Source organism: Cibotium barometz, chromosome 32 (assembly GCF_041138505.1).
Source record: "Cibotium barometz isolate CiBa-2024 chromosome 32, ASM4113850v1, whole genome shotgun sequence".
Taxonomy (NCBI): Eukaryota; Viridiplantae; Streptophyta; class Polypodiopsida; order Cyatheales; family Cibotiaceae; genus Cibotium; species Cibotium barometz.
Genome location: NC_141077.1, coordinates 48,219,717 through 48,246,810, shown reverse-complemented (window position 1 = coordinate 48,246,810; position 27,094 = coordinate 48,219,717). Strand labels below are relative to the sequence as shown.

At 45.3% G+C, this 27,094-nt stretch overlaps 2 protein-coding genes across 5 annotated transcripts in view; both read left to right on the top strand.

Annotated features, from left to right (window-relative positions):
- LOC147620277 (uncharacterized) overlaps positions 1-26,869 on the top strand; it is a 58,471-nt gene extending 31,602 nt beyond the window's left edge. For 2 of the 4 annotated variants that reach the window (XR_015261769.1, XR_015261766.1), the window contains exon 14: positions 20,710-22,192. The gene's annotated coding sequence lies outside the window, so the exon portion shown is untranslated. Of the gene's footprint in view, positions 1-20,709; positions 22,193-26,564 lie in introns of those variants that run through there. The other 2 variants (XR_015261767.1, XR_015261768.1) reach the window with 2 other exon arrangements.
- Positions 2,736-22,054, top strand: LOC147620278 (uncharacterized). Its single transcript, XM_086772611.1, has 4 exons — positions 2,736-2,923; positions 17,021-17,043; positions 19,509-19,578; positions 19,634-22,054. Exons 1-4 carry the CDS (start codon positions 2,736-2,738, stop codon positions 20,100-20,102), a joined length of 750 nt encoding a protein of 249 aa, XP_086628737.1. The 3' UTR covers positions 20,103-22,054.
- Positions 26,870-27,094: the final 225 nt, after the last annotated feature.

Below are 27,094 nucleotides of genomic sequence, written 5' to 3'. Positions count from 1 at the left end.
CGTATATGCCAAGGCTTTCCAAGCAATACATCACAGCCATTCAAAGGCGCCACAAGAAAATCCTCATGATCCACATAGCCTTGAATGTGTATGCGCAACTTGCCAATAATAGGCATGACTTGCACTTCTCTACCAACAAAGGCAGTCCCTCCTTCAATTTAAGGACCAATGTCCTCCACTTCAATACCCAAAGCAACTGCCATCTATGTAGATATGAAGTTCTCAGTTGCACAATCATCAAACATGAACAAAGCGGGCTGATCCTTAAGCTGTCCCCAAGCTTTACATACAACCTTGTCTTTGCTATCATGTGAAGTGTTGCCTTGCACATCCGGAACCATATGCACATTAGGCTTTGATGCATTTGCATTATCATGCTTCTTCTTGTTTGGGCATGTCTTTGCAATATGCTTGGTGCTACCATAAGTAAAGCATTTTCCGTCGCTCATATATTACTTTTTCTACTCCGGAGTGATATCATAGTCTCTCATTTTGAAGGGACGTTTCTTGGTAGTGTTATTTTCAGCCTTTGGACCATTTTTATCTTGGTTTTGGTCCTTTTTAGGTGGCTGTCCATTATTTTGCAGGTTTTGGACAGCTCTCTCTTTGCCTTGAAATGAGGGTTTAGTCTTATTGGATCGACTCAATTTGAGTTCCAATTGCTCGGTGGTAGTGGCGGCTGCGATTAATTGGTGTAAGGTGTGACCAAGATACATTTGTAGTCCCGCTTTGTACACGGGTTGCAATCCCGATTGAGACCTTTTCTTTCTTTCCGCCTCAGTGACACACGAGATTTCCATACCAATGCATATGAATAGAGTATTGCAAACAAGTGGTTGTCGATGTAGACTTGCATCTCACACTACCCTCTCAAGTGCCCATGTTCCCTACCATCTGCTCTCTATTGTTCCACCAACACATGGTAGCAACAATCTGCAAGAGAGCACGTAGGACAAGAGATACTACACAGGGTATGTGATCTTGTAATCCGGTTCCTCCCTCCTGCTACTTGCTTCCATATTTAAGCATAAAAGCTTACCAAGTGCAAGTAGAGTCGATGATAGCGGAAGTCTTCGCGATGGAAGTCCTTGGAGTGATTAGATCTTCGATTTGTCGCATTTCTTCGCGGACAAAAGTCTTCAAGAGGATGAAGGGAACCCTGGGAAAGCTTCCCCTATGATTCAACTTGAGAAAGGAGGGCTGTAATTAGGGTTTTCAGCAAAAGACCAGAAATTACAGCAATAAAGAGAGCTGTTTTGTTGAATTTTAGTCATTGGGAGTGTGTAGGAGAGTGATTAGCACCTGGAAATACACTTGGAAGCTTGAGAAACACCTTAGCAAGCTTGGATATGGAGTTGGGAAGGAGAAAGTGCAGAAAATACAACCCAAATGCCCTCATGAAGGAGGTGCCAATCTCTAGAGACAGGAGGAGGAGTGAGGTGGTGAGTTGTCCAGTGTAGGTGACAGGCAGGTGCTTTGTGGAGCAAGCTAGAGTGGACACATGGCTGGTTACTCCCTTTGTACAAAGGGGATAAGGTCTGGGCAGTGGACATTGGGTTTTGTCCACCTCGGGATATCAGTGTGTGTGAACACCGTGCTGGTCATAATTTATAAGTGAGTTTTGGCTGTCCAAAACTTAATGAAGTGTGTACATACTCACTTATAAATTAGTGCGAACTCCTAAGGCTAGGTTTATGACCAATACTTACCACCTGTCACATGCCACATAAACAGCATGCAATTTCAATTGCAAGCAAGTACATAAAGATGCTATGCAATGCAGCATTGGTATGGACAATCTCCGTTCATGAGACTATACCAAAATAGACGTGCTCAAGGCAAGTACACGAGGTACCAGACCCAATAGAACACCAATCCTCCAGGCATTTCCGGGCATGTACTTAAAGGTACAAGTCCCAACAGAAAGCCAAGTCCACAGTATCACATGAGTGGCATCAGTCCCCGGCATATACAACTACCATGGACACCAATCCAATGTACATACATGATGAGAAAGCACGGGTGGACGAATTGGGTGGCCAAATGGTGACACAAACTCTCATGTTGAGCCTGATAGTATAAGAACTTGACCACATTGGACTCTGCATACATCACACTACCAAATACAACCTCTTGGCTCTAAGCAAAGTATGACACAGAAATGATGCCTTTATAGAAACAAGGCATTACATTATAAAAAACACACATTGGATTATTTAATTCAGTTTTTTGGGGACATCCCGGGCAGAGAATCCTTGACCCACACATAAAAACATCAAATGTAGGTTGATTTGGAAGTTAAACAACTTTCCGGGGTATGTTGATGAAGAACGGTCTCTTCTGGTGACAATCCATGCCAATGCAGCTGGCATGTCATCGATTTGATGCGGCATGTTCAATTTTGAAGAAACCCCCAAAATTGAAATGTGCAAAAGCTTCAATTTGTTGATTTTGCTTGATTTTTGGGAATCCTTCAAATTGTTTGCTAAATAATAGCATCAATTTGATGGGAATCATCTTATTGATGAAATGCCCTATATTTTGATGACGTGGAATTTGCGAGAACAAGTGCTGATTTGGACAGGGAGCTTAGTTGATGCTGTGCACAGGTTGGTGCTATGAGGTGATGTCAACTGCAGCGGCAACAAGTGGCGGTGGAGGCAGCTGGACTAGGTGTTGCATTACGAGGAGATGGGCAGAGGCAGCACTGATGGAGGGTGGCGCTAGCAACACTGATGGAGGCTGGCAGTGCCAGCACTAGCAGTAGGGAGCCAGTGGGCGGGAAAAGCTGTAGCAGGCTGCCGCAAGTAGCTGCAGATGTACAGGTAGCTAGCGCAGGTGGAGGCGATGCTGCTGCTGGTGCAGTGAGGAGGCAGAGGCAGCGGCGCGGGAGAAGGGAGCGCCAGGCTGCTGTCATACGGCGGTCAGGGCTGGCACCAGCCTGATGGTGGCAGGCTGCATCAGGTAGCAGAGATTTGAGGACAGGAGCTAGCGTGGCTCTGATACCATGTAGGTTGACGTGGTGCAAGGAGAGCTGGCTGAGAGAGAGAGAGAGAGAGAAAGAAAGAAGAAAGAAAGCTGTATTAACGTCTACTAGAGGCCGAACTCGACCTATGAGACAAATCAATGTACAATTGTCAATGTCTTCTGGATGTCCAAAAAAAAAAGGACAAAATGAACATGAAATAAAGTATGAAAGTACTGAGCTAGTCGGGGGGTGTGATGGATGGAGCACTACTGCTAGAGGCTCAATATGCAACCTATATGCGTAGGGTATACAAGAATGCAATGCAAATCTGTCTAGCTCCAACCAGTACCATAATGGGGGTGTAATATGTGATACATAGGCGATGGCGAGGCAAAAATACCTCGGAGCATGATCTCCGGGTGTGAGAGTAATTGAGCTAGCCGCTCCTGGATATGGTGCTGATGTCGAGCCCGTATCTCTATGATCTCCCTCTGATGTAGTCTGGGAGTCTGGTAGCCTGGTGCTCTCGGTCTCGGAGGTCCGCAGTACCCCCTCCTGTGTCAGGGTAGGCACTGGGATAGATCTCTGGAAGAAATCAGTGAGCTGGAGCTGTCGCCCACCTCTCCTTGTGGTATGAGTCCGTATCAGTGTCTCTCTGTGGCGCTGTGTCTCTAACAAGAACTGGCCAAATTTGCGTGGTACCTGAGATGTCCACCCCGTCTCCACCAACGTGACCAATGAAGTCAGCCACCTCATCGATGTATATAGCCCAAATAGTGTAGGAGAGAGTGGGCATCCTTGCTTCACACCTATGGTGCTAGCAATAACATCAGATAGCCCCCCGGGGCATCGTATGCGCCCGAGGACCTGCTCATATGAAGCATAGATGCCCCAAATCATCTCTGATGGGATCCCCAATGACTGTAGGCGCTAGAAGAGTCTCTCTCGTGGCACCATGTCAAATGATTTGCGGAAATCCACAAAGCAGTAGTATAATCTCTTCTCCCGCGCCCTAGCCTGGTCAATCAGACATCTCAGAGTGAATATATGGTCAATAGTGGAGAAAGCTCGTCGGAATCCAGCGTGCCCTGGTGTCGTAGTCCCTCCTTCTCTGCATATGAGCTCAACTCTGCCTCGAGCATTGCGCCATAAAGTTTGGCCAATGTATGACCAATCATGATAGTCTTGTATTTGCTGGGGTCTAGCATGTCTCCTGCTTTGTGGAGAGGCACGATGGTCTGCATAGTCCACTCAGTTGGTAGGCCCTCCACTAGTGCCCTATTAAAGAGGTGAGCAACACAGGGTCCCAATGTGTCAGTTGCATAAATAAGATGCTCACTCCGTATACCTGTGTGGTCAGTCGATCTCCCATGCTGTAACCGGCGGATAGCTCTCTCTACCATCGAGGTGTTAAAGAAAGTAGAGGTGGTAAGGCGGGACTCCTGTGGCTGTGGTATGAGCGGCTGCTGAGGGATATGGTAGAGGCTCTTTGCATATGTGTGCCATGTGTGTGGATCCTCAATCGGGGTACGAGGGCAAGGCTCTCTCATCCTGCGCCATGCAGTGGCTGCATCTTTGCTAATGAGTAGGTGGTATATATCCCAGTACTGTGTCTCCTCATATGCACACCTCTTATGGCGTGTGAGGGTCCTCATCTGTCGGCTCGCCTGTCTCTGTGTAATGGTCCCCAGTGCTCTCTGGGCACGGAGGTGTCTATATAGCTCTTTGCACTCATCATCATACCACAGATTCTGGGGCATGCTCCCAGATCTATGTGTGTGTGCAATGTGTGTATGACGGGGGAAGCTGCGGATGGCGGCCGTATGTAGTAGAGATGACAGCTGGGTGGTGAGTGTGTTTAGAGGTGACAGGGGATCCATCTGGAATAGCACGTCATAATACATATACATGATGCTCATATATGTCTGCCAAGTCATGGGTGAAGTAGAAAGTTGTATGCGATGCCTATGTGGGCTGTGTGGGTGCTGGTGTGGAGCTTGCCAGTGACAGTAAGAGGTACGTGTGATTTGCACCAATAGGACAGGGGGGGATGGTGAAAGATGTCACTGCTTGTGTGGTCTCTATGGACCCCATGATGTAGTTCACTATGCTACCCCCCCCCCGATCGTGGAAAGCATGTTAGTGCTCCTGAATCCTGCCATTGTCTCATCTCGTTATAAATAATGAGATGGTGTCGCGCTCCCAGCTCAAGTAAGCGATGACCATATCTGGTGTTATCCGGCCCCATGTCCTCTGACACCCTGCAAGCTCGCGTGTCCTCCACCTCTAGTGTGTGCATCATCTCGGGGTGCTTGAAATCATAAATGTTGCACTGTTGGCTCTGTGTCCGTGCATTGAAGTCCCCCATCAGGAGGACTTCCCCCAGGTTGGAGTAGTGTATGATCTCATCTGAAAGGGCTGCGTATGGTGACTCTCCCAATGGCCCTGTGTCCTTCTCCTCCCCTCTACTCTCCTCCTCTGCTGTCATGGCATATCTCGATCCTGTAGGAGAGAAGTAGCATAGAGCAATGTATAACACCCTGTTTGCTGAGAGTTGTAGTCTAATCCACATGTATCTAGCCTCCTGGTCACGTGCTACCACCTGTAGTGTAGCTCTCGCTTGAAGAGTATTGCTATACCTCCAAATCCTCTCGATGTGCTCTACCGTGTGGTCCTCTACTTTGGGTAGCCCCCTCTCTGGGCTCTGGTGCATCTCTGTAAGTATGATGTCCCGCCCCTCCATGACCTCCTCCATCCTCCCAGGATGTGTCCAAAGTGTTTCATTGCAGTTCCAAACTGCTATGTGTATCTGTGAATCTGGATCCTCCATAGCTGATGTCCCATAGGCTGCCTGGCGCTAATCAGTGTCCTTGCCATCGATGATGACATGGCCATCGCGATAGAATGCTCTCTTGCCCTCTTTCCGGGCCTGTAGGACTCTCGGAATGCATGTTTTCCTGTGTTCTATCTGCATCCTTGTAAGGTCGTCATCCAAATAGATGGGATCTCCATGTAATCCTCGTAGAATCACTCTCTTCCTCATGAAGGTGACCCTCTCCGCCTCTCCTGCAAACTGTAGGATGAGGGCTTGTTTGCGTGTTGAGTCTTTCCCAGCTCTCCATGCTTTGGTGAAGGGGAGAGGGTCCTCTTCCTTGTAGCCGAGCTTCATGCATAGAAGCTGTCCATCTTTCTCGGGAGTGGGGTCGGGTGTCTCGGCTATACTTGTGACTCGAATGTTGAGGCGGCGGGCATGCCTCATCTTCTCCTCCTCAATGGTGGTGTGAATGATTTGGTGTTCTTCCCTTTGAGTCTCCTCCCTCACTTCTTTATGGATGTTCTTTTTCACCACTTCAACCCATCCTGACTGCTTGGCTTCGAGTTTTCCCTCCATGTCCTTTGTGATCTCCTTGGAGATCTCTTCTTTGATGGCCGTGAGAGTGTTGTCATTGATCTCCCCTGCTTCCTTCTCGGTGTTCTTGACGGCTACTAGTTCCACTTTCAATGCAGTCACCTCCTCCTTGAGTGCCGTGTTCTGTTGTTCAAGGTCCATGACCCGTGCTTCGAGGGCCATGATGTGCCGGTGTAATTTGTTCTCCACCTCATTGAGGTTGGAATCGAATGTCTTCTTGTTCTCCTTGATTAGTGCCTTCATTGCCGTCTTGAGGGCCTCGAGCTTCTCTTGAAGACTCGGAGCCATTTGTTGAGATTACTTTGAAGCGCTTCCCACAGGCAGGGAGTAGCGAGCGAGAGCGAGAGCGAGAGCGAGAGCGAGAGCGAGAGCGAGAGCGAGAGAGAGAGAGAGAGAGAGAGAGAGAGAGCTATGTTGCTGCCTTGACGAAGGGTGACTGGGATTAGGGAGATGACAGGACCAGCGGGCAGCGTGCACAGTGCGAGCACAGCGTGGACAGGGCAGCGCAAGCAGAGCAGCACGGGCGGGTGGATACGAACAGGGAGAGGCCACCAGCGCGTAGTGCGAGCAGGCCAGCACAGCGGGCAGGGTGCACAGTGTGAGCACAGCCAAGCGCAGCACAATAGGGGGGTGCGCAACACAGCGTGGACAGGGCAGCGTGAGCAGAGCAGCACGAGCGGGTGGATACGAACAGGGAGAGGCCACCAGCGCGTAGCGCGAGCAGGCCAGCACAGCGGGCACACAGAGAGAGAGAGAGAGAGAGAGAGAGAGAGTGTTATATTAACGTCTACGGAAGACCCCAAGGGCTTATAAGACCAAAAGTAATACAATGGTAACATGGATATACTGAGCCATGGAAAACTGAAAGAAAAAGTAAAATGAAAACATCTAACATTACATGTGATCAACATATGATCACGTGTAGAGTGAGAATACCCGCCTTGGCCAGAACTGATCTGATGGTGGAGTGAATGTCAGGCCTTTGTGATGGGAGCGTGTCATGTTGGTGGAGAACCTCACGAATGTCTGTGTGTGGTGGAGGGACCTGATGGTTTGGGTCCGGGACGTTTGGCTCGCAGAATGGATTGAGCTCTCTCGCTAAGAACTCCTTTGGGGCATGGAGCTGGAGCGTGCCATATCCCCCAATGCAAGGGTTTACACACACACTAGACATTGTCGAATGATTCTCTTAGGATGATAGGCACCCGCACCCGACCAAGTTTTCTAATAAGTGCGTGGGAGGATGTGACCCATTTACACCATACATGAGGGTACAAGTGTGCTTGACAAGCATCACACGGTACACTGCACATGCACACACCGACTTGGTGGTACACATTCGACTTGTCCCTACATAAGGGCTGATAATGAATATGCTTGGTGTCCACCTCAAGGCCTTGCACTTGTTGGTGAAGTATGCCTAGGTAGCATCCAAGTGCGGGGATGCACGTGACAAGTACTTTGGTCGAAGGTACTTGACTTTATCAGGAGGTGCTTGATTCTTTTTATGGGAAACAGAAATGGCAATTTTAGAGTCCTGAAATGGAGAAATGCTATGCCAGCAAGGGAGATGTAAGATAAGGAGGAGGAAGTATAAGTAGAGGAAGAGACATTGAGATGTAAGAAATCAAGAAATTAAATGATTGGAGATCAGTAAGGAAGAAGGAACAAGAGAGAAGCTAATAATGCCAGTTTTGGAGGGGAAACATAAGGTGTTACAAGGGAAACGTTTCCCGTGCTGTCATTCTGCAAGCAAAGGGGAAACACCGTTTCATAGATGTAGAGGTGCCATTGTGGCAGTTTCTTGTAACTCTGTCTTGATTGGAGGTTTTCTAAGGAGAAACCTTTGTAGGTTCTTGTATTGATAAGACGAGGGGCAATATAAGCTTCAAATTAGTGGTGCGCTTGGCTCGCGGTCAACCTAGTTTGAGTTTTTGCTTTTTCTTGCTTTTTGGCCAAGATCGGTGCTTTTTCTTGAGCAAACCTTACAGTCCCTGTCCCCATGCCTTCTTCCACGTGTTTGGTGTCCGGACAAGGGTTCTATCATGTGAAATAGAGCTAGGATGGCCAAATAGTTACACCCTGACCTCCTATTAAAGAGGGCTTTAGTCTCCTTACTCATCATTTTCCTCTGAGTGTCAGCAGCCATGTGTGCAGCATAGTGGTTAAGTGCGCTGTGTACAATAAACGAACCAAGGAAGTCGTGATTGGGGATAAGTACCTAAGTACGGTGTACGAGGATGCTGCAACCAATGCAACACATGGCAAAGATGATGGGAGAGAGTTAGGGTTTCATGTGGGAGACATACACAGAGAGAAGAAGGGAGAGAGAGAGAGAGAGACATATGGGGATAAGTCAACTCACAGTATGAGTGTGTGACTCCCCTATCACACATGTATATTTGCTCTAGTACACATAGTGCACTTAGTACATCAAAAGTACTAAGTGTACTATGTACTATAAAACTTATGGGCTAGTACACACTATAAGGGTGGGCATAATGCCTTTACCCCAACAACCTCCCACTTAAAGGCAAGGTGCCCTTAAATGAAGGAAAAGAAAAAATCAGCATGTACATGATAATATACAAGGCCATATCAAGGCTGAAACTGGCCTCATCCAATGTCCATCAAGTGTCTGCAATGAGCAAACCGCTCTGGAGGCAAACTCTTTGTCAACAGATCAGCCGGGTTGTCATCCGTATGAATCTTGACAAGCTGAATTTGCTTGTTCTCTATCACCTCTCTGATGAAGTGATACTTCACATCTACATGCTTCGTCCTTGCATGAAAGACAGGGTTCTTTGCCAACTGGATGGCACTCTGACTGTCACAATGCAACAATGGAATATCCCTTGTATAACCCAAATCAACCACTAACCGAGATAGCCATAATGCCTCCTTGCAAGCCTCTGTGGCTACAATATACTCGGCCTTAGTAGTAGATAAGGCAGTGCACTTCTGCATCCTGGATATCCATGACACAGCACCTCCTGTGAATGTAAACACATAACCGGTAGTAGACTTCCGGTTATCTGGATGACCGGCATAATCCGAATCCGTGTAACCATGCACTAATGCATCCTGTTTGCCAAAGCAAATGCACATATCCTGTGTGCCCTTCAGGTATCTCATGACACCTTTCACTGCTTCCCAATGCTTCTTGCCAGGGTTGGCCATGTATCTACTAACCACTCCCACTGCAAATGCAATGTCCGGCCTGGTAGCAACCATGGCATACATGAGACTGCCACAAGCTGAAGCATACGGAATCTTGGCCATATCAGCCCTGTCACTATCCGACTGTGGACTGTCCATAGCACTGAGTTTCACATATGGAGGCAAAGGAGTACTAGTCTTCTTTCCCCCATCCATATTGAACCTCTGCAAAACTTTGCCAATGTATTCCTTCTGAGACAAATACAACACATGTTGATTTCTGTCCCGAAGTATCCGCATACCCAAAACGTGATTTGCATCACCCAAATCCTTCATATCAAAGGTCTGATGCAGCCTCTTCTTCAAGGCATCCATCTCTTTACGAGATTTCCCGGCAATCAACATATCATCAACATACAAGATGAGGATCAATAGACTGCCATCCAAAGCTTTCTTGGTGTATAAGCAATGATCTATGTCACTCTCCTGAAATCCTGGGATTTCATGAATGTATCAAATTTATGATACCATTCCCTTGGTGCTTGTTTGAGTCCATAAAGACTCTTTTTCAGCTTGCATACAAGCTTCTCTTTTCCATTCACTGCATAATCCTCTGGTTGTTGCATATATATCTCCTCATGGAGATCACCGTGAAGAAAAGCAGTCTTCACATCCATCTGAATCAAATCGAGATCATCATGAAGAAAAGCTGTCTTCACATCCATCTGAATCAAATCCAGATCATCATGAGCAACCAAAGCTAATATAGCTCTAAGTGTGGTCATTTTGACCACTGGAGAGAAGATCTCATCAAAGTCCACACCATATTCCTGCTTGAAGCCCTTAGCCACTAACCTGGCTTTGTATCTTGGCCTTGCATTAGGTGCAACTTTGAGCCTGTAAACCCACTTGCATGGCAAAACCTTCTTGCCTGTAGGCAAATGCACCAACTTCCATGTTCCATTTTTGTGCAGAGAATCCATCTCTGACTTCATAGCACGCTCCCAAAGAGCCTTGTCTGCCCTCTGTAAAGCCTCCTTATAACAAGAGGGCTTCCCACAGTCAGTGAGCATCAAGTAGTCAACCCCTGGAACAAACTTGTCAGGGGCTCTGGAGGGTCTTGTGGACCTCCGTACCCAATGACCATCATTTGCAGGTTGCTGTCCAGCCTGCATATCACCTATTGGTGGCTCCTGTTCCATGCCATATGGTTGAAATATCATGCCCGGTATCTCCTCTAACTGTGGGATATCCATAGGGATATCTTCTGCCATCTCTGGCTGTCATTTTCAGCACCATTTAAGGGCTGGTTTTGTTGCTGTAATGGTTGATTTACAGCCCTTGGTTGTTGTCCATGATGTCCATCATCATCAAAGATGACTCTGCCAGGCTCTTGTTGCCTTGCAAGCTCCTTATACATGCATGTTTCATAAAAAATGACATCATTGCTGCGTATAATCTTTCTATTCACTGGATCCCAAAGTCTATACCCCATTTCACCTCTGTCACCATATCCTAGGAATATGCATTTGTGAGACTTAGGATCAAGTTTGGTGCGTATTTCCCTGCGTATGTACACGTACGCAACACAACCAAACACTCTCAAGTGTTTGTATGACGGAGGCTTCCCTGTCCATACTTCCTCTGGCACTTTCCCACCAAGCCTCGTGTTAGGTGACCTGTTTATAAGATGAACGGCTGTCATAACAGCTTCAGCCCAAAAACCATGAGATAACGCAGCATGTGACAACATAGAACGGACCTTCTCCTGAATGGTCCTGTTCATCCTCTCTGCTGTCCCGTTTTGTGGAGGATCATAAGGAGTAGAGAGCTCCCTCTTGATGCCTTTAGCATCACAAAAGTCCTGAAACTATTTGGACATATACTCTCCACCATTGTCGGAACGCAAAGCCTTAAGTGTTTTGCCAGTTTGATTCTCAACATGAGCAACAAACTTCTGAAACACTGAGAATGTATCACTCTTCAAACGAAGAGGATAAACCCACACCTTGCGTGTGGCATCATCAATAAAGGACAAAATATTTTGCCCCTCCCAAAAAGAAAGCTGAGGCATCTCACATACATCTGTATGCACAAGCTCTAACTGAGCATCTTTCTGTCCAAGAGCTTTCTTGTGGGGGCACTGGAGTTGCCTGCCATATATACAATGCTCACAAAACTGAAAACTTGAGAACTTTAGAGAAGGCAAGTAACCAAAAAGAGACAATTGCTCCATTCCTTTGACACTCATGTGTCCCAACCGGCTATGCCACATAGAGATTTCCGGCAGCTCGGTTGCATTTACATTAACATGGTGACAAACACCAGCATGCATGAAGTAAAGAGTGTCCACCTTAGAGCCTCTGGCAACAACCAGTGAGCCCTTACTAATCTTTCACTTTCTACGACCAAATGTGGTAACATAATCAGTATCATCAAGCTGTCCAGTAGAAAGCAGGTTCTTCTTGATCTCAGGCACATGCCTGACATCATGGAGCATAAGCTGTGAGCCATCTGAAAACACAAGCCTCACATCACCTCTGCCAATAATCTTGCATGCATGGTTGTCACCCAAATAAACTACTCCTTCATTGCCAGCAGTATACCTGACAAACAAGTCTCTGCAACCTGTGACATGAAAGGAGGCACCTGAATCAATGATCCATGAGTGCATACCATGACCATCTCCTGCAAGAAGTGAATGGGCATCAAGTGAAGACGTGAATAGGACTTCATCCTCACTGTCACCTGCATGTGACACATTGACTTCTTGAATCTTGACTCCACTTTTGCCCTTTGACTTTGCATCTTTGGCTTCATCTTTATCTTTATCTTTTCCTTTGCCCTTTTCTTTTTGATCATTCTTCCATTTGTAGCATTGCTTTTTGATATGTCCCTTCTTGCCACAATAATGGCATTCCAAGTCCTTTTTGGAGCGGGACTTGGTCCTTCCCCGTTCTTGGCTTTTACCCCTTTGCTAGGATCTCCCACGTGCATTCATTGCATTGGATTTTCCAACAGAGTTGTTTTTCCTGTTCATCTCCTCTTGAAGGAGAGCACCCTCCACATCTGCATATGACAGCATAGCATTTGAATTGCTAGTGGCTGTCCTGAATGTGTCCCAACTCTCTGGCAAAGTGCATAAGAGAAAGGTGGCTTTGAACTCATTGTCCATTGCCAACTTTTGATTGATTACTTGGCTGACAACACCATTAAACTCATTTAGATGGGTTGTCATAGACGCCCCTTCCTTCATTTGAAGACCTATGAGTTTCTTCAACCAATACACTTTGCTTGAGGCACTTTGCTTGGCATACAAGTCTTGCAATCTTTGCCACATTCCCCAAGCTGTCTTCTCTTCACGTATGCTGAAAAGTAAAGTGTCTGACACAGACAACATGATAGTGGATCTTGCTAGCTCATCCATATCTTCCCATTCTTCAGCAGTAAGAGAAGCGGGCATTACACCCCTTTCTTTGATGGGCTTGTGCTGCTTCTTCTGGAGCAACACATTATAGCACTGGGCTTGCCAAATGTCATAATTATGTGAGCCTTCAAGCTTCTTGATGTGAAGCAATGAAGAGCTCTCATGTCATGAACCTGTGTTTTTCTCTGGACAAGATGCAGATGTGCACGGGGACATGGTGGACAGTGTGAATGGCATCAGGTGGGAGTGAAGATGGAGGCCCATGTGTGGATAACCCCATGTGTGAAAGGGGGCAAAGGAATTTTAACTTAAAAGGTTTTTAAAAACCTTTAAAGTAAATTTTAATGCCTTTTTTGAGGAAAACGTGGCCCATAAGCTATTTTGGGGCCACGTGTGCTTTTTGGAGCAGTGGAAGGAGAAGGGCGACTGCTGAAGACTCTTTGCTGCAGTTTTCCCTGTGCAAACCAGCCGTACAGCCTGTACGGACAGGCTGCAGGCACTTCCTTGGTCCACGCTACACACAGGCGGCTGTTAAATTCTGCTGGATTCTCTGCGCACAGGTCTGGTCAGGCTGTACCAGCAGGTACAACAGGAGTACAGTACTGTACGGCTGCCGTACAGTGTACGGGCAGCCAGGTACAGCAAGTACAGTTGCTGCAGGGGTGCAGACAGGTGCTGGACAGGCCTGGGTACTCAGATTCAGGCGACCAGAATCAGGACAGCCAACTGTTTGTGCAAGTACGATTTTTGGCACGTATCCGGAGGTGGTACAGACGGGTACGGGGCTGTTTTTCAGATCTGTACATTCAAAGTCAGCATAAAGGTGGACAGAGACTGGGTTTTCCATGAACATAGACATCATGTCGATGGCGTTCAACTGATGGAACTTTCAGTTTCTCTTTGCTTTTGATTCAGGACTGTTTTGGGACAGTTTATGGGCTGTTTTTGTTTGATTGCAAATTCAGCAATGTACTTGGGTTTCTGGCTACAAGTACAGGTCATGTGGTTATGTTTCTTGGCATGGGAGTGAAGCAAGCTCGCATGGCTGCGTGCTCATGGAGCAGATTGTTTTCTTCCTGCTAGAAAGGAACAGTGGGAACTACAGCTATGGGCATCTCTATGTTGCCAGATGTTTCATGAGGGAACAGGCAACTAGATGTATGGAAACAGAACAAGAGTTTCAAAGGGAAACAGACCTAAGGGTTTTCATGTGGAAACAGGTCGTAGGTTTTCTCGAAGGGACATGTTTTTGGGTTTCTCCAGGAGATAGGTCACATGCAGGCAGAAGGTACAGGAGTGGACACATGCTTGGTACAGCCTTGCTATTGATAGGACAAGGGACAGGGAATCCATGACAGAGATGGATAGTGCCCTTGGAAGGTAGAGAGGGTTTGTACAGGTGTGTCAACTGTATGGTATGCTGTGCTGTGATACTCTTTTGAGAGACAGTTGGGAGTCTGTGTTGTGATGCAAAAGCACTGGATGTGTCAGGGTGTGATGCTGTTCATAGTGTGAGAGGCTATGGATGGTTGTGGCAGCCTTGATCATGGGAGAAAGCTTCTGTATGCAGACTCAATGTGAGAGTCTTTCGATATGAACAATGGCTGGACTTGTTTGTGGATGCCATGTGGACAAGAAGCCAGATGCAGGTTCTTTGCAGGCTTCAGGAGTTCTATTGGGACGGCTGAGTTCCCAGCCTTATATTGTAATCAAAGCTCTTATAATCAATTAAAGAAATACCGCAAGGGACGCCACTGCGATTTGGGGCCAATCGGTGTCCGTGTACTATTTGCAGGAGCACTCTAGCTCCTCCTGTTTGTTTTCCTTTTCTAGGTCCTCAATGGTGTTGAAGTGTTTTATGTGCGAGTGTTTGTTTCCACCGCCCTTCGTTTTCTGAAGGCCGGTTTACAAGGTTCTGTTTGCCGGGACACATCGTCGACTTTCTCAAGGAGGCGAGTCCGTGGTTGCTTTGGTCGGGACAATCGCCAACTTTCCTAAGGGGGTGAGCTCGTGGTTGTCTCATGAGAGTCACATCAAAAGCTTCAACATGAGGAAAGTGAAAAGGAAGTGCAGGACACAGTACAGGATTTTGTGTCTTTGCCTATATGAGGTGAAGAGCAAGAGCTGAAGATGAAGCTCAGGAGAAAAGACACCAAGGACAAGAAGTAGTCGGCCAAGAACAAGAAGCAGTTGAAGTGTTATGGTGCAGGAGATGCGTTGAAGGCTATGGCTTTCGACAGTTTGTCACCGGTGGTATCTTCATAGAGGCTTCATGGGTTCGGAAGACAGTTTCTTTCTATGTTAGTGGTGATCCACTATGCTTCATCGAGGACTTGTGCTTACCACTTGGGTGGAGTGCAAGCAGGTTTTGGGTGCTTGAGGATGTATCAGATGAGGCTCAGATGGAAGTGGAGGAACTTGACGAGGTTCTTATTCCTGAGCTTATACTGGCACATAAGGAAAGAAAGGTACAGGGTAAGGTTTCCCGTCGCTATCCTGTGAAGTTCAAGAGCTGTTCACTGATGGATACGAAGTGGATGGAGGAGGTTCACTGATGGATGCGAAGTGGATGGAGGAGGGTGACTTAGCAGATTCACCTCAGGAGTTGCAGCTTTATCTTGATGCCTTTGAGTTGGAGTCGACTCTTGTTACGGCTCATTCAGGTTCAGCAGAGCATAGGTCTGGAGCATTGCCTGATGCTCAAGAGGGGGGTAGCACCTCCGCTCTCTTGTTGTTACAGACAGGCTCATTTGTTATCTAGGAGTCGCTTGGTGACATCTTTGTATTCACCCGAAGGTACTGAGGCTGACAGTACATCTGCTTATGGGACTTCTATGATGTTGTGTTCTAGACACATGAGATGGTGGTTGAGTATGGTTCACAGTCGCGCGCACCTGGAACTCTAACTGCAACTATGGATAACTCTATGGAGGACATAAGTCTTGCGAGCAGTCCTAGAGTTGGTTTGGTTCATGGATATATGGATCGAACTCTGTTTGTGCATGTATGCATTCACTTTTTGACGTAGAGGTATTTTTGTATTCTGGTGCCCTTGGATCCTGGTACCATTGAGAATACATTGGGAAATACTCTGCATTGTGTCATGTGCTGCATGTATGTTGGTATGATACATCAAGTGCTTTATTATGTGCATGGATGCACCACTGGGTGTGACTCCTGCGGGATGGCCATGAGACATATGTGGGAAAGTACTTGGTAGATGTAGTGTTTGGATGCATTGAGTGCTTTCATATGCTCATGTTGTACCTTCAGTCGTGGGTCCTGCGGGATGCCCATGGGCGTAAGGCTTGCGAGCAGCCCTTAGATTGTTACTTTGGAGTAGGTAGAGCATTTTGAGGAGCATATTGTTTGCGAATGCATATGTGTGTCATGCATATGTGTGTCATATGTAGAATGATGCATGGTTTCGTTTTTGGCTAACACAGGTAACGTGTTTCCATTTGGTTTTAGACTTTTGCTGTAGGTTCTGAAGGAACAAGCAAGAGGACAGTATGGCTTATTGTGCAGGATGATTATTTTATCACCCAGATGCATTGGAAGGCCATTGTTTTTGCCATATGGGATGTCTTTGCTCATGAGATGCTTTACTGTGCCATTGAGTGCAATCGAGGACGCTTGCCATTTTTCAAGAGGGGGGTATGTCATGAACCTGTGTTTTTCTCTGGACAAGATGCAGATGTGCACGGGGACATGGTGGACAGTGTGAATGGCATCAGGTGGGAGTGAAGATGGAGGCCCATGTGTGGATAACCCCATGTGTGAAAGGGGGCAAAGGAATTTTAACTTAAAAGGTTTTTAAAAACCTTTAAAGTAAATTTTAATGCCTTTTTTGAGGAAAACGTGGCCCATAAGCTATTTTGGGGCCACGTGTGCTTTTTGGAGCAGTGGAAGGAGAAGGGCGACTGCTGAAGACTCTTTGCTGCAGTTTTCCCTGTGCAAACCAGCCGTACAGCCTGTACGGACAGGCTGCAGGCACTTCCTTGGTCCACGCTACACACAGGCGGCTGTTAAATTCTGCTGGATTCTCTGCGCACAGGTCTGGTCAGGCTGTACCAGCAGGTACAACAGGAGTACAGTACTGTACGGCTGCCGTACAGTGTACGGGCAGCCAGGTACAGCAAGTACAGTTGCTGCAGGGGTGCAGACAGGTGCTGGACAGGCCTGGTTACTCAGATTCAGGCGACCAGAATCAGGACAGCCAACTATTTGTGCAAGTACGATTTCTGGCACGTATCCCGAGGTGGTACAGACGGGTACGGGGCTGTTTTTCAGATCTGTACATTCAAAGTCAGCATAAAGGTGGACAGAGACTGGGTTTTCCATGAACATAGACATCATGTCGATGGCGTTCAACTGATGGAACTTTCAGTTTCTCTTTGCTTTTGATTCAGGACTGTTTTGGGACAGTTTATGGGCTGTTTTTGTTTGATTGCAAATTCAGCAATGTACTTGGGTTTCTGGCTACAAGTACAGGTCATGTGGTTATGCTTCTTGGCATGGGAGTGAAGCAAGCTCGCATGGCTGCGTGCTCATGGAGCAGATTGTTTTCTTCCTGCTAGAAAGGAACAGTGGGAACTACAGCTATGGGCATCTCTATGTTGCCAGATGTTTCATGAGGGAACAGGCAACTAGATGTATGGAAACAGAACAAGAGTTTCAAAGGGAAACAGGCCTAAGGGTTTTCATGTGGAAACAGGTCGTAGGTTTTCTCGAAGGGACATGTTTTTGGGTTTCTCCAGGAGATAGGTCACATGCAGGCAGAAGGTACAGGAGTGGACACATGCTTGGTACAGCCTTGCTACTGATAGGACAAGGGACAGGGAATCCATGACAGAGATGGATAGTGCCCTTGGAAGGTAGAGAGGGTTTGTACAGGTGTGTCAACTGTATGGTATGCTGTGCTGTGATACTCTTTTGAGAGACAGTTGGGAGTCTGTGTTGTGATGCAGAAGCACTGGATGTGTCAGGGTGTGATGCTGTTCATAGTGTGAGAGGCTATGGATGGTTGTGGCAGCCTTGATCATGGGAGAAAGCTTCTGTATGCAGACTCAATGTGAGAGTCTTTCGATATGAACAATGGCTGGACTTGTTTGTGGATGCCGTGTGGACAAGAAGCCAGATGCAGGTTCTTTGCAGGCTTCAGGAGTTCTATTGGGACGGCTGAGTTCCCAGCCTTATATTGTAATCAAAGCTCTTATAATCAATTAAAGAAATACCGCAAGGGGCGCCACTGCGATTTGGGGCCAATCGGTGTCCGTGTACTATTTGCAGGAGCACTCTAGCTCCCCCTGTTTGTTTTCCTTTTCTAGGTCCTCAATGGTGTTGAAGTGTTTTATGTGCGAGTGTTTGTTTCCACCGCCCTTCGTTTTCTGAAGGCCGGTTTACAATCTCACTTGTGGTTGCCATAGCAATATGCAACCTTTGTCAATGCCTGACTCCCTGCAAGATGTGCAAACACTGCACCAAAGCAAACAAAGTGCTCACAGTTGTTCTCCCAAAGTTCATCTCCCACTGCGGAAGCACAAATGCAACTCTACACCCACTGTATGTGATAAAATCACCAAAATCTGGTTGCTGCAGATTTAGGACAGCACCTTAAATGTGCTCTGTTCCCCTTCCAAAGTACTGTACAACAGTACTAAGTGCTCACCAATGATGTACCATATGTGTACCGGCAAGTACAGCAGCTGAAAATGAGCCTTTTTCTCACTCAAATCAATGTACAGCCATGCCAAAACTTGTACAAAGTTGTATCAAATCTGTACCAGTAAGTACATTAGCAATAAATGCTCTCTTGGTTGTCCAAATGAGTGAAAATCAGACCTTGACAGTCCCTACCACTGCATACAACAGTCTCGGACAGAAATTGAGCAAAAGCCCCTTGACTGCAAGTGGATTTTTGAGGGTTCAAGGCATAAAAGTCTTTCCTGTTGCTTTGCCAAGCTCAACAAGCATAAAATCTTGAAAAGCCCCTTGATTCAAGATTAATTTCTGATAATGAATGGTACATTAATGCACATGAAGGCATCCATAGTCTTCACAATGCTTCCCCCTGGCCACATATACATCCAATACATAAAAGCCCCTTGATTTACAGGCACATTGAGTGCTTGACAGGCATCAACACATTGCCCAAAGCATCAAATGCCAGTGCCTGCATGCAAATCAACCCAATTGGCACAAAAGCCCTTTGATTTGCACTCCAATTTCTTGCAATTTTGCCCCAAATGTGAGATTGCTCACATCATACAGCATGTATGAATGCCCAATGGCACAATTACATCAAAAGCCCCAAATTTTGACACCCAATTTCCTGCAAATTGACCCGGAATGTGACCAATGTCACCCAATTTTGCCAATTTTGCTCAAAATCTGAGCCATTTGGACCTGTACCTGCTCAATTGATGAAAAAAGGACATGAAAAGTTGAAGCAAAATACCTCAGACAATTTCTGATTTTTGTTTCAGAAAGGGAGGAGTCATATTTGCTCTGATTCGTGAACTGATGATGCTGCTGTTGTGCAGGTATTGAGAGGGCAGCTGTATTCGTGCAGGTGACGTCGGGCTGCACAGTTTGTGTAGTGGCTAAAGGCAGGTAGCGACTGACTATGAAGTGGAAGCCGACGGAGGGGAACGAGTCCGCAAAGTTGATGCGAGCCAATAAGGGAACCCACGTCTCCTGGCGAGGCGAAGAAGGCAGCCATCGTTCACTACCTGCGTGGGCTTATCCGCCTTGTGGCAGTTGCGGACTACACTACCTGGCTTCCAGATGAGTGCCTCGCCTTTGTGTTTCAGAAGATGGGGGCCACTGACCGCAACCAGTGCTCACTGGTTTCCAAGCGTTGGCACTCGGTGGAGGCCCAGGGGCGCCAACGCCTCTCCCTTCTCGCTCACGCCGAGATCATCTCCTATCTGCCCTCAATCTTCACCCGCTTCGATCGCATCACCAAGCTTGCTCTCCGTGGGGACCGAAAGACCACCAGCATTAGCGACAAGGCTCTTTTCCTCGTTGGTCGCCACTGTGTCCACCTCTGCAAGCTGAAGATTAAGGGCTGCAAGCAAATTACTGACGAAGGTCTCGACCTCTTTGCGAGAGTCTGTGGCTCTGATACCAGTTGATGGGAGAGAGTTAGGGTTTCATGTGGGAGACATACACAGAGAGAAGAAGGGAGAGAGAGAGAGAGACATATGGGGAGAAGTCAACTCACAGTATGAGTGTGTGACTCTCACATGTATATTTGCTCTAGTACACATAGTGCACTTAGTACATTAAAAGTACTAAGTGTTCTATGTACTATAAAACTTATGGGCTAGTACACACTATAAGGGTGGGCATAATGCCTTTACCCCAACAAAAGAGTGGGGAGACCGATGCCAAGTGACATGCTGCCCTTGAATTCTAACCAACCTAATAGCCATTCATGAAGTGGGGATTGAACTTGATGGGGCCTTCAAAAAGGTCACCCTGAGAAGAAATAAATACATTGTGGTAGCTTCAGACTACGTCACCAAATGGGCCAAGGCAAAGGTGCTACATGCCATAATTTGGCCAGAAGCGCGGCTTGGTTCCTATATGAAGCAATAAAAATTTAGGTTTGGTTGTCCAATTGAAATTGTAACTAAAATAGGAAACTTAGGCCCATGAATACATGTAACCTTCTGTATTTCCATCCATAAATCAAAATAGAGCATGAGTCTAATGACCTTGGAATTGAAACTTCTGCAGTATGGGTGCGGAATGGAACACACAGTACCTTACATAAGGTACAGGATAGGGGGTTCAGTATGAGCACTGAATACAACAATGCAGTGGAAATCAGCCAGTTCCACCATCTTTCCTCGGCAGCCAGTGCTTGCATTTCAGATGGAGGTTTTGCGCGAGTTGGGTTCAGTGGAAAAACTCATAAGTAGGGCCTTAAGTCATTTCCACAGGTTCTATGCATAGAGCATTTGCTCAAGATATAATAGAAAGAAAATACTAGTTGTAGTGTTTTGTCAAGTTTTTCGTTGCATTGATTTCCTCTTTCGACACCTGCACTTCATCATTAGCCTTACACCGACTGTTTTTAGTGTGGAGGGGGGATTTCTGAAGCCACCTCGAGTAACGGGCAAAGTTCTCGCCAATTGAAGAATGGTGGCTTTATGATGGACTAGGTGTCAATTTAATCATGCCCAACTTGCATGTACGATGGCTACTGAGGCACAGTACAGGGTAGATTTGGGTGAGTGAGGCCATTGGAATTTGTGAGCCCTGTTCTACAAAGTGACAAGGCCATGAATGGAGAACCAGAAGAGAAGCACTAGGGCAGTGAATGGGGAGGCTTATGATGAGAGATGTTAGTGCTGGGAGGCACAAAGGCCTGCATAAAGGTCTATGGGGATGCAGGCCGGGAACAGGAGCATTATGGATATCAATGGCAGCCAAGTTCACTGCATTAAAGATATGGGATGGAGAAGTGCAGGTTTTGGAAGCCGATTTTGGGCTGTTCGAAGCCCAGGGGAAGCTCAAAATCAGCTTTGGCCAAGCACCTGAGGCCTGGCCCAGTGCTCGGCATGTGAAGGGCCCAAAATATTGAGAGCATAGATCATGTATTTATAACTATCTTTTTGAGCCAACCACCAAAGCTATATTGGCCTGATGAAGGGTACCTGGACTGTTATGAAGCACCATGATAGTACTTGTGAAAAAATTGATTTTTCAAGGTGACAATCTGGTCTCAATCTTCCCTATTTGATGGCCATGTTTTCAGCATTTCTTGCTCAGACCCTTCCTGCTTTTTTTCAAGGATTCAATGAGCAAGCAGAAAAGCAAAAGGAATTGACTGAACCATAGCTAACAAAAGAAGGTAGCATTAGCTCCAAAGGAAAGTGCAAGGTTGAGTCCAAATGCACTCCTCCCCTTTGTTCATCTTGACCCACGTTTCTCTCTGGAGACAGATTTGTACTTAGCCATTTTGGCGGTTTTATTGGTAACTAATAGCAGGATCTTCCTGGAAAAAAACAAAAGGCATGTGAGCCCTCTGCTGTTCCCAAAGCCACCACTCCTCATTAAGACTATCTTCCTTTGTCTATGGGTGCTCTTATGCCGTGTGTTCTTCTTCCCCATATCGTGCACAAGAGCCATTTGGCTGTAGCTTTTGTTTTAAGAGCCATGTGATGTTTGATGTTATGTACATGCAGATGGTGCTGTCAGTACTGGAAGCTTCTTCTCTTGCTTGTTGCGGTGGATTTTTTCTTGAAGCTACTGTTGTGGAGTTTCTTTTTAAGCTGCTTGTGTACAATTGCTTGCTGCTTCAGTCTCTGGCTGCTCTTTGCTGTTCCAGACCTGTCACTTGTCTTGTGTTCGGGCCTGTTCTCTTGAATCTTCCCCTTTTAGCCAGGCTGATGACCTTATGCAGGCGATGACTCTTAAACGGAGTCTAGAAGTATTTTACAGGTTTTACATGATTAGTTCTAAAAATGTGCTATCAAGTCTTACTCGTGGGTGGCTTGGTTCAGTAACAAATTCAAGTTTGAAATTTAATTTATATACGTGTATGTATATATATGTATATGCATATATGTATGAATATATACATGTATATGCATATATGTATGAATATATACATGAAGCTTACTTTCTAACCTGTAGCTTCTTTGTGTAATTGTGTGGGCCTCATGAGCTGGGAGTCGTCTTCAGCACCTAATTCAACACTGATTGAGTTACTGATGGGGATTGGAAACTTCTATTAATGTTCTCAAGAACTTGTATACCATCTTTGACTAGTCTTATGGTCTTGTTTGGATTGAGGTCTTGAACGTAACACTTGAATATATGTAGGTCAATGTATATTTCCAGGAGTAGAGTGAGTTAAAGAAGAGAATGTCTGTAGTTGAGAAATTAATGAAGCATATGCGATGCTATTGTTGAATTTGTGCCTACATGGGGGGCAGTTTATGGATGTGTAGCATTACCAACATGCAATTTGTGCCAGAAGGGCCAGCCATGGAAAACTACGGAGACTTGGTCTGTTACATGGCCATCCTTTGTAATGCAAAGGACAAGAATGGTCATGACGTAGGTGTGAGTTTATAAAAGGTAGCGGCGGGTGTCTTCAAGTACAAGGCAGAAGGTCTAAAGAACAGGAGATAAAAGTAAGTGATTTGTGGGAAGTTGATCTTTCTGAAATAATCAGGTCTGCCAATAGAACCTTGGGTTATTAAGGATTTTAGTCATATGAGTTATGTTAGGGACCAGTACATCTTGCAGATCTCACCCCCCCCCCTCTCTGTGTGTGTGTGTGTGTGTTTTTTTCTCCTTTCTTAAACTTTGCTACATGCATAGTACATGTTTGAGTTACACTACCATCTGTTGGGGGCTGATGCTTATCTCATTTTCATGTTTATGCTCTGGGTATTTCGTGATGAGATTTCCATGGACATTTTTGTATCACTCCAATGTGATAGTTTGATCTGTTCTATTATTATTTTTGGTTCCATGATGAGATATGCCATGGAAATTATTCTCACTTTGGTCTCATAGGCCCATTGAGTCTTGAGTAGACACTTAATATGTCTTGCTTTCTCCAACAAAAGAACTCCATTGTAGATAGAATCTTCTTTGTTATTGGCCTCTATGGAGGAGGAATGAAGTGGTCCTTCTTGATATACCTCAAGGAGTTTTGGAAAAAGATTGCAATAAATAATTCTCTATGGAAACTCCTTTCTCTTGTTTCTATGGTTTGGTTCACAAGAAAAGTGTGTCTTAAGAAGAAACACACATCCTAGGAAGTATAAAGATCCTAAGAAGAAACACATCCTAGGAAGTAAAAAGGGCATTTACAAATTTAAAGCCTTAACTTTTTTTTTTTGTTTTTGTCTTTGGTATGTGTTAATGTTAAGAGTTTGCCTTAGCCTTACTGAAGTATGTGTCCTTAGGTTTTTGCCTCCCCAATGTGCAACTTCTCTTGTGGGTGCATTAGCTTGTTTGTTCCATCCTCACTCTGTTGCCAAAGGGGTGAAGGTAGAGCTCTTAATGCTTAGGTGGAGGCAAGAAGAAATCCATCTTCGTTATGGTTCTGTTTAACAAAGCAAGGAGAAGCGGTAGAAGCTAATGCAAGATGAAAAACAACATCAAACCTATCTAGCAAGCAAGATTCAAAAGCATACAAGCAAGCAAGAAGAGGAAAGAAGAAATATTGGCATTTAAACTGTAACAAGAAAATGATTGTCTAGTGCTTATTTTAAGAAATACTTGCATGTAAACTGTTACGAGGAAATGATTGTCTAGTTATCATATAGGGCGAATTAAACTCCAAAAATGGTCCGGTTTCTATTTCTAGTTTTAAGTGAGAAAATGATCTGTATCGAGGTGGTGAAGATAGAGCTCTTAATGCTTAGGTAGGGGTAAGAAGAAATTCGTCTTCGTTATGGTTTTGCTTGACAAAGAAGAGGGAAGAAGTGAGAGCTAATGCAAGAAGTAAACCTAAATCAAACCTATCTAGCATACATCCATCAAAAGTAATGAAGATTCAAAAGCATACAAGCAAGCAAGAAGAGGGAAGAAGAAATGTCAACATGTAAACTATTATGAGGAAATGATTGTCTAGAGCTTATTTTTGAAAATGACCTATATACAAGTGGCTAGCTTTCATACTAGGTGAAGTATACTCGAAAAATGGTCCAATCTCTACTAGTCTTAAGTCGGTTGACGTTCCCTATTTGACAATAAGCCATGGTAAGAATGCTTTATATTTTCCGTCGCCTTATGTACTTTAAGTGTCCATTCTCATTTGTGTAAGATGGCGAAGTACCTTATGTAGGTTGGATTGCCTTATTGGTTGGGAGTGTTCCAATTGTGCTTCATTGCTTCTTAATAGGAGCTCGTTCAATGAGATGATGTTTCCTATAATTACTTATACTAACCCAAAGGTCTTTCGTTTTCCTATGTTTTGTGTTTGTCACTTTCTTAATTATCATTTATCTAAGCGTTTGACATCCCTATTCTAGGAGAGTCCAGGTAACTAGCTTGCTAGAGGCGTGGTAACAGACTTGCTTATGGTTGTGCTTGCAATTGCAAAGGAGCTTGGTGGCCTTTGTGGATCTGGGGATTTGTTGGTGTCAAGCACTTGGAAAAGAGGCATGGTGGGTCGAGTGCGTAATGTGGTCGAAGACATCTATTGAATGTAGGAAGGTCTAGGAGTTGGATGGTGTTACCATGGGCCAAGCTTAAAAAAAAAAGCGCTTGCAAAGCTCACCCAATGCGTTAAAACATCTGCTAAAAAGCGTGCAACGTTTGCAAACAGTTGCAGAAAAAGCATGTTCAAAAAGTATAAGAACCAATAGGAGCAAGCCGAGGAAGCGTTGAATTGCCAGGGTTTCACAAGCTTCCAATGTGCTCCAGTAAGGTATGAGTCCTGTTTTGCTCTCGATTTCGTGCTTTCCCAAGTTCACTTTTGTGCTTTTCCATTTTTGCAAATCAAAGAGTATTTCGTGCTTTCCCATTTCTGCAATCAGAGGGTACTCGCTGTGTGTATGTGTGCTCATGTGCATGCCCACTGTAAGCTTTAACAATCAGAGTGCATTAAATGTGTGGGCGACCTTTGCTAGAATGTAAAGATTCTCGTGAAGGTGGCATCCCGCTTGAGATTTACGAGATCACACCGTCGTTTCAATGGTAGAACGGCATCGTTTGCATGGCTTCATGTTGAGATCATATGGCAATAGTGAGCATTGTAGGAGCTGGTGAGATGCAGCTCGTGAGCTTAGGATTTCCCTACATCAAGATAGGTTATAGCTACTTGCACGCCGCGCTGCTGTGGGCCAGCCACCCCTTGTCGCCGCCCCTCTATCGTGGGCCACCCTCCACCCCCTCGCCACCCTTGCTGCATTGCACACTAGGGTCTCGCCGCCCACGACTCTCCAAGGACTTGACCTCGCACCTCTCGCCACCCTCCTTTAATAAATAGATAAATAAATAAGTAAAAATAAGTAGTTAATTTAAAAAATAAAATTAAAAATAAAAATAGTTATAGTTTAATAGTAGTTTAATAAATTTTTTTTAATGAGTTCATTTTATTAAATTTACAAAAAAATAAAGAATTATTTAATTAATTTTGCACAATTTTGAGTGCATGTTTCTCTTCTCTGCTTGTACACACACACACACATTTTGAGATCTTAGTCGAAGCTACAAGTAGAGAAGCGAAACATGTACTCAAAATTGTGCACTATGCGTTTGGCTAAGCTACGAGGAAAGAGTCGCGCTACGAGCGGAGGAGAGGAACATGCCCTCAGAATTGTGCACTACGTGTCTGGATAACCTGCGAGGAAAGAGTTGCCATGGCTGAACACAATGTCACTCCTCCACGTTCGTAGTGTCTGGATAACCTGCGAGGAAAGAGTTGCCATGGCTGAACACAATGTCACTCCTCCACGTTGTGGATTCTGGCTTGTCAGGTGGTCACATGATCACTCGTGACCATAGCTAAAATTGGAGCTAACAGCTTAGGGCGTGGATGAAAGTGAGACTACTTTATATAGTTAGCAAGTAGGGCCTGTATCTTTATTTTGTTCTTGATTTGGAAGTTTTTTTTTTGGTAGGTTGCTACTTTGGTCACGACGCTGAAGATAACTCATGTGTGCTTCATGAGAGTTGTCGCATCATCGACTTCAGATTTGTACTCACAAAGGTATTCCTATTTTTTTCTCTTTTATATTGGAGTGCTTCAAGATCTCCATCGACCATAAGCTTAGGTGTGCGGTTCATCAATAGCGGACGTGCCTCTAGTACCCTTTCCAAGTATGTTTACAGATTCATGCTTGTTGGATTAATTCAAGATATTTATAACTAAAGCTACACGATTGGATGTTTATTAATTTTAAACTTTGTCTTTGAGATATGTCAATCGAAATGCCAAACATTTGCTATAGGTAATATGGCAAACCAAAACTTGGGAAATATACACCTACGAAGTAGATATGCTGTAGAAATTAGGACTTCGAGAAAAGGAAAATAACTGCTAGTGCCAAATGCGTCCACATGCTATAACGTGGAGATGCTATATGAGCAATGGCGTTCTGAGTGTGATATTGTTGTCGAAAACATTGCACTATGTCTTGGATGTGGTGTG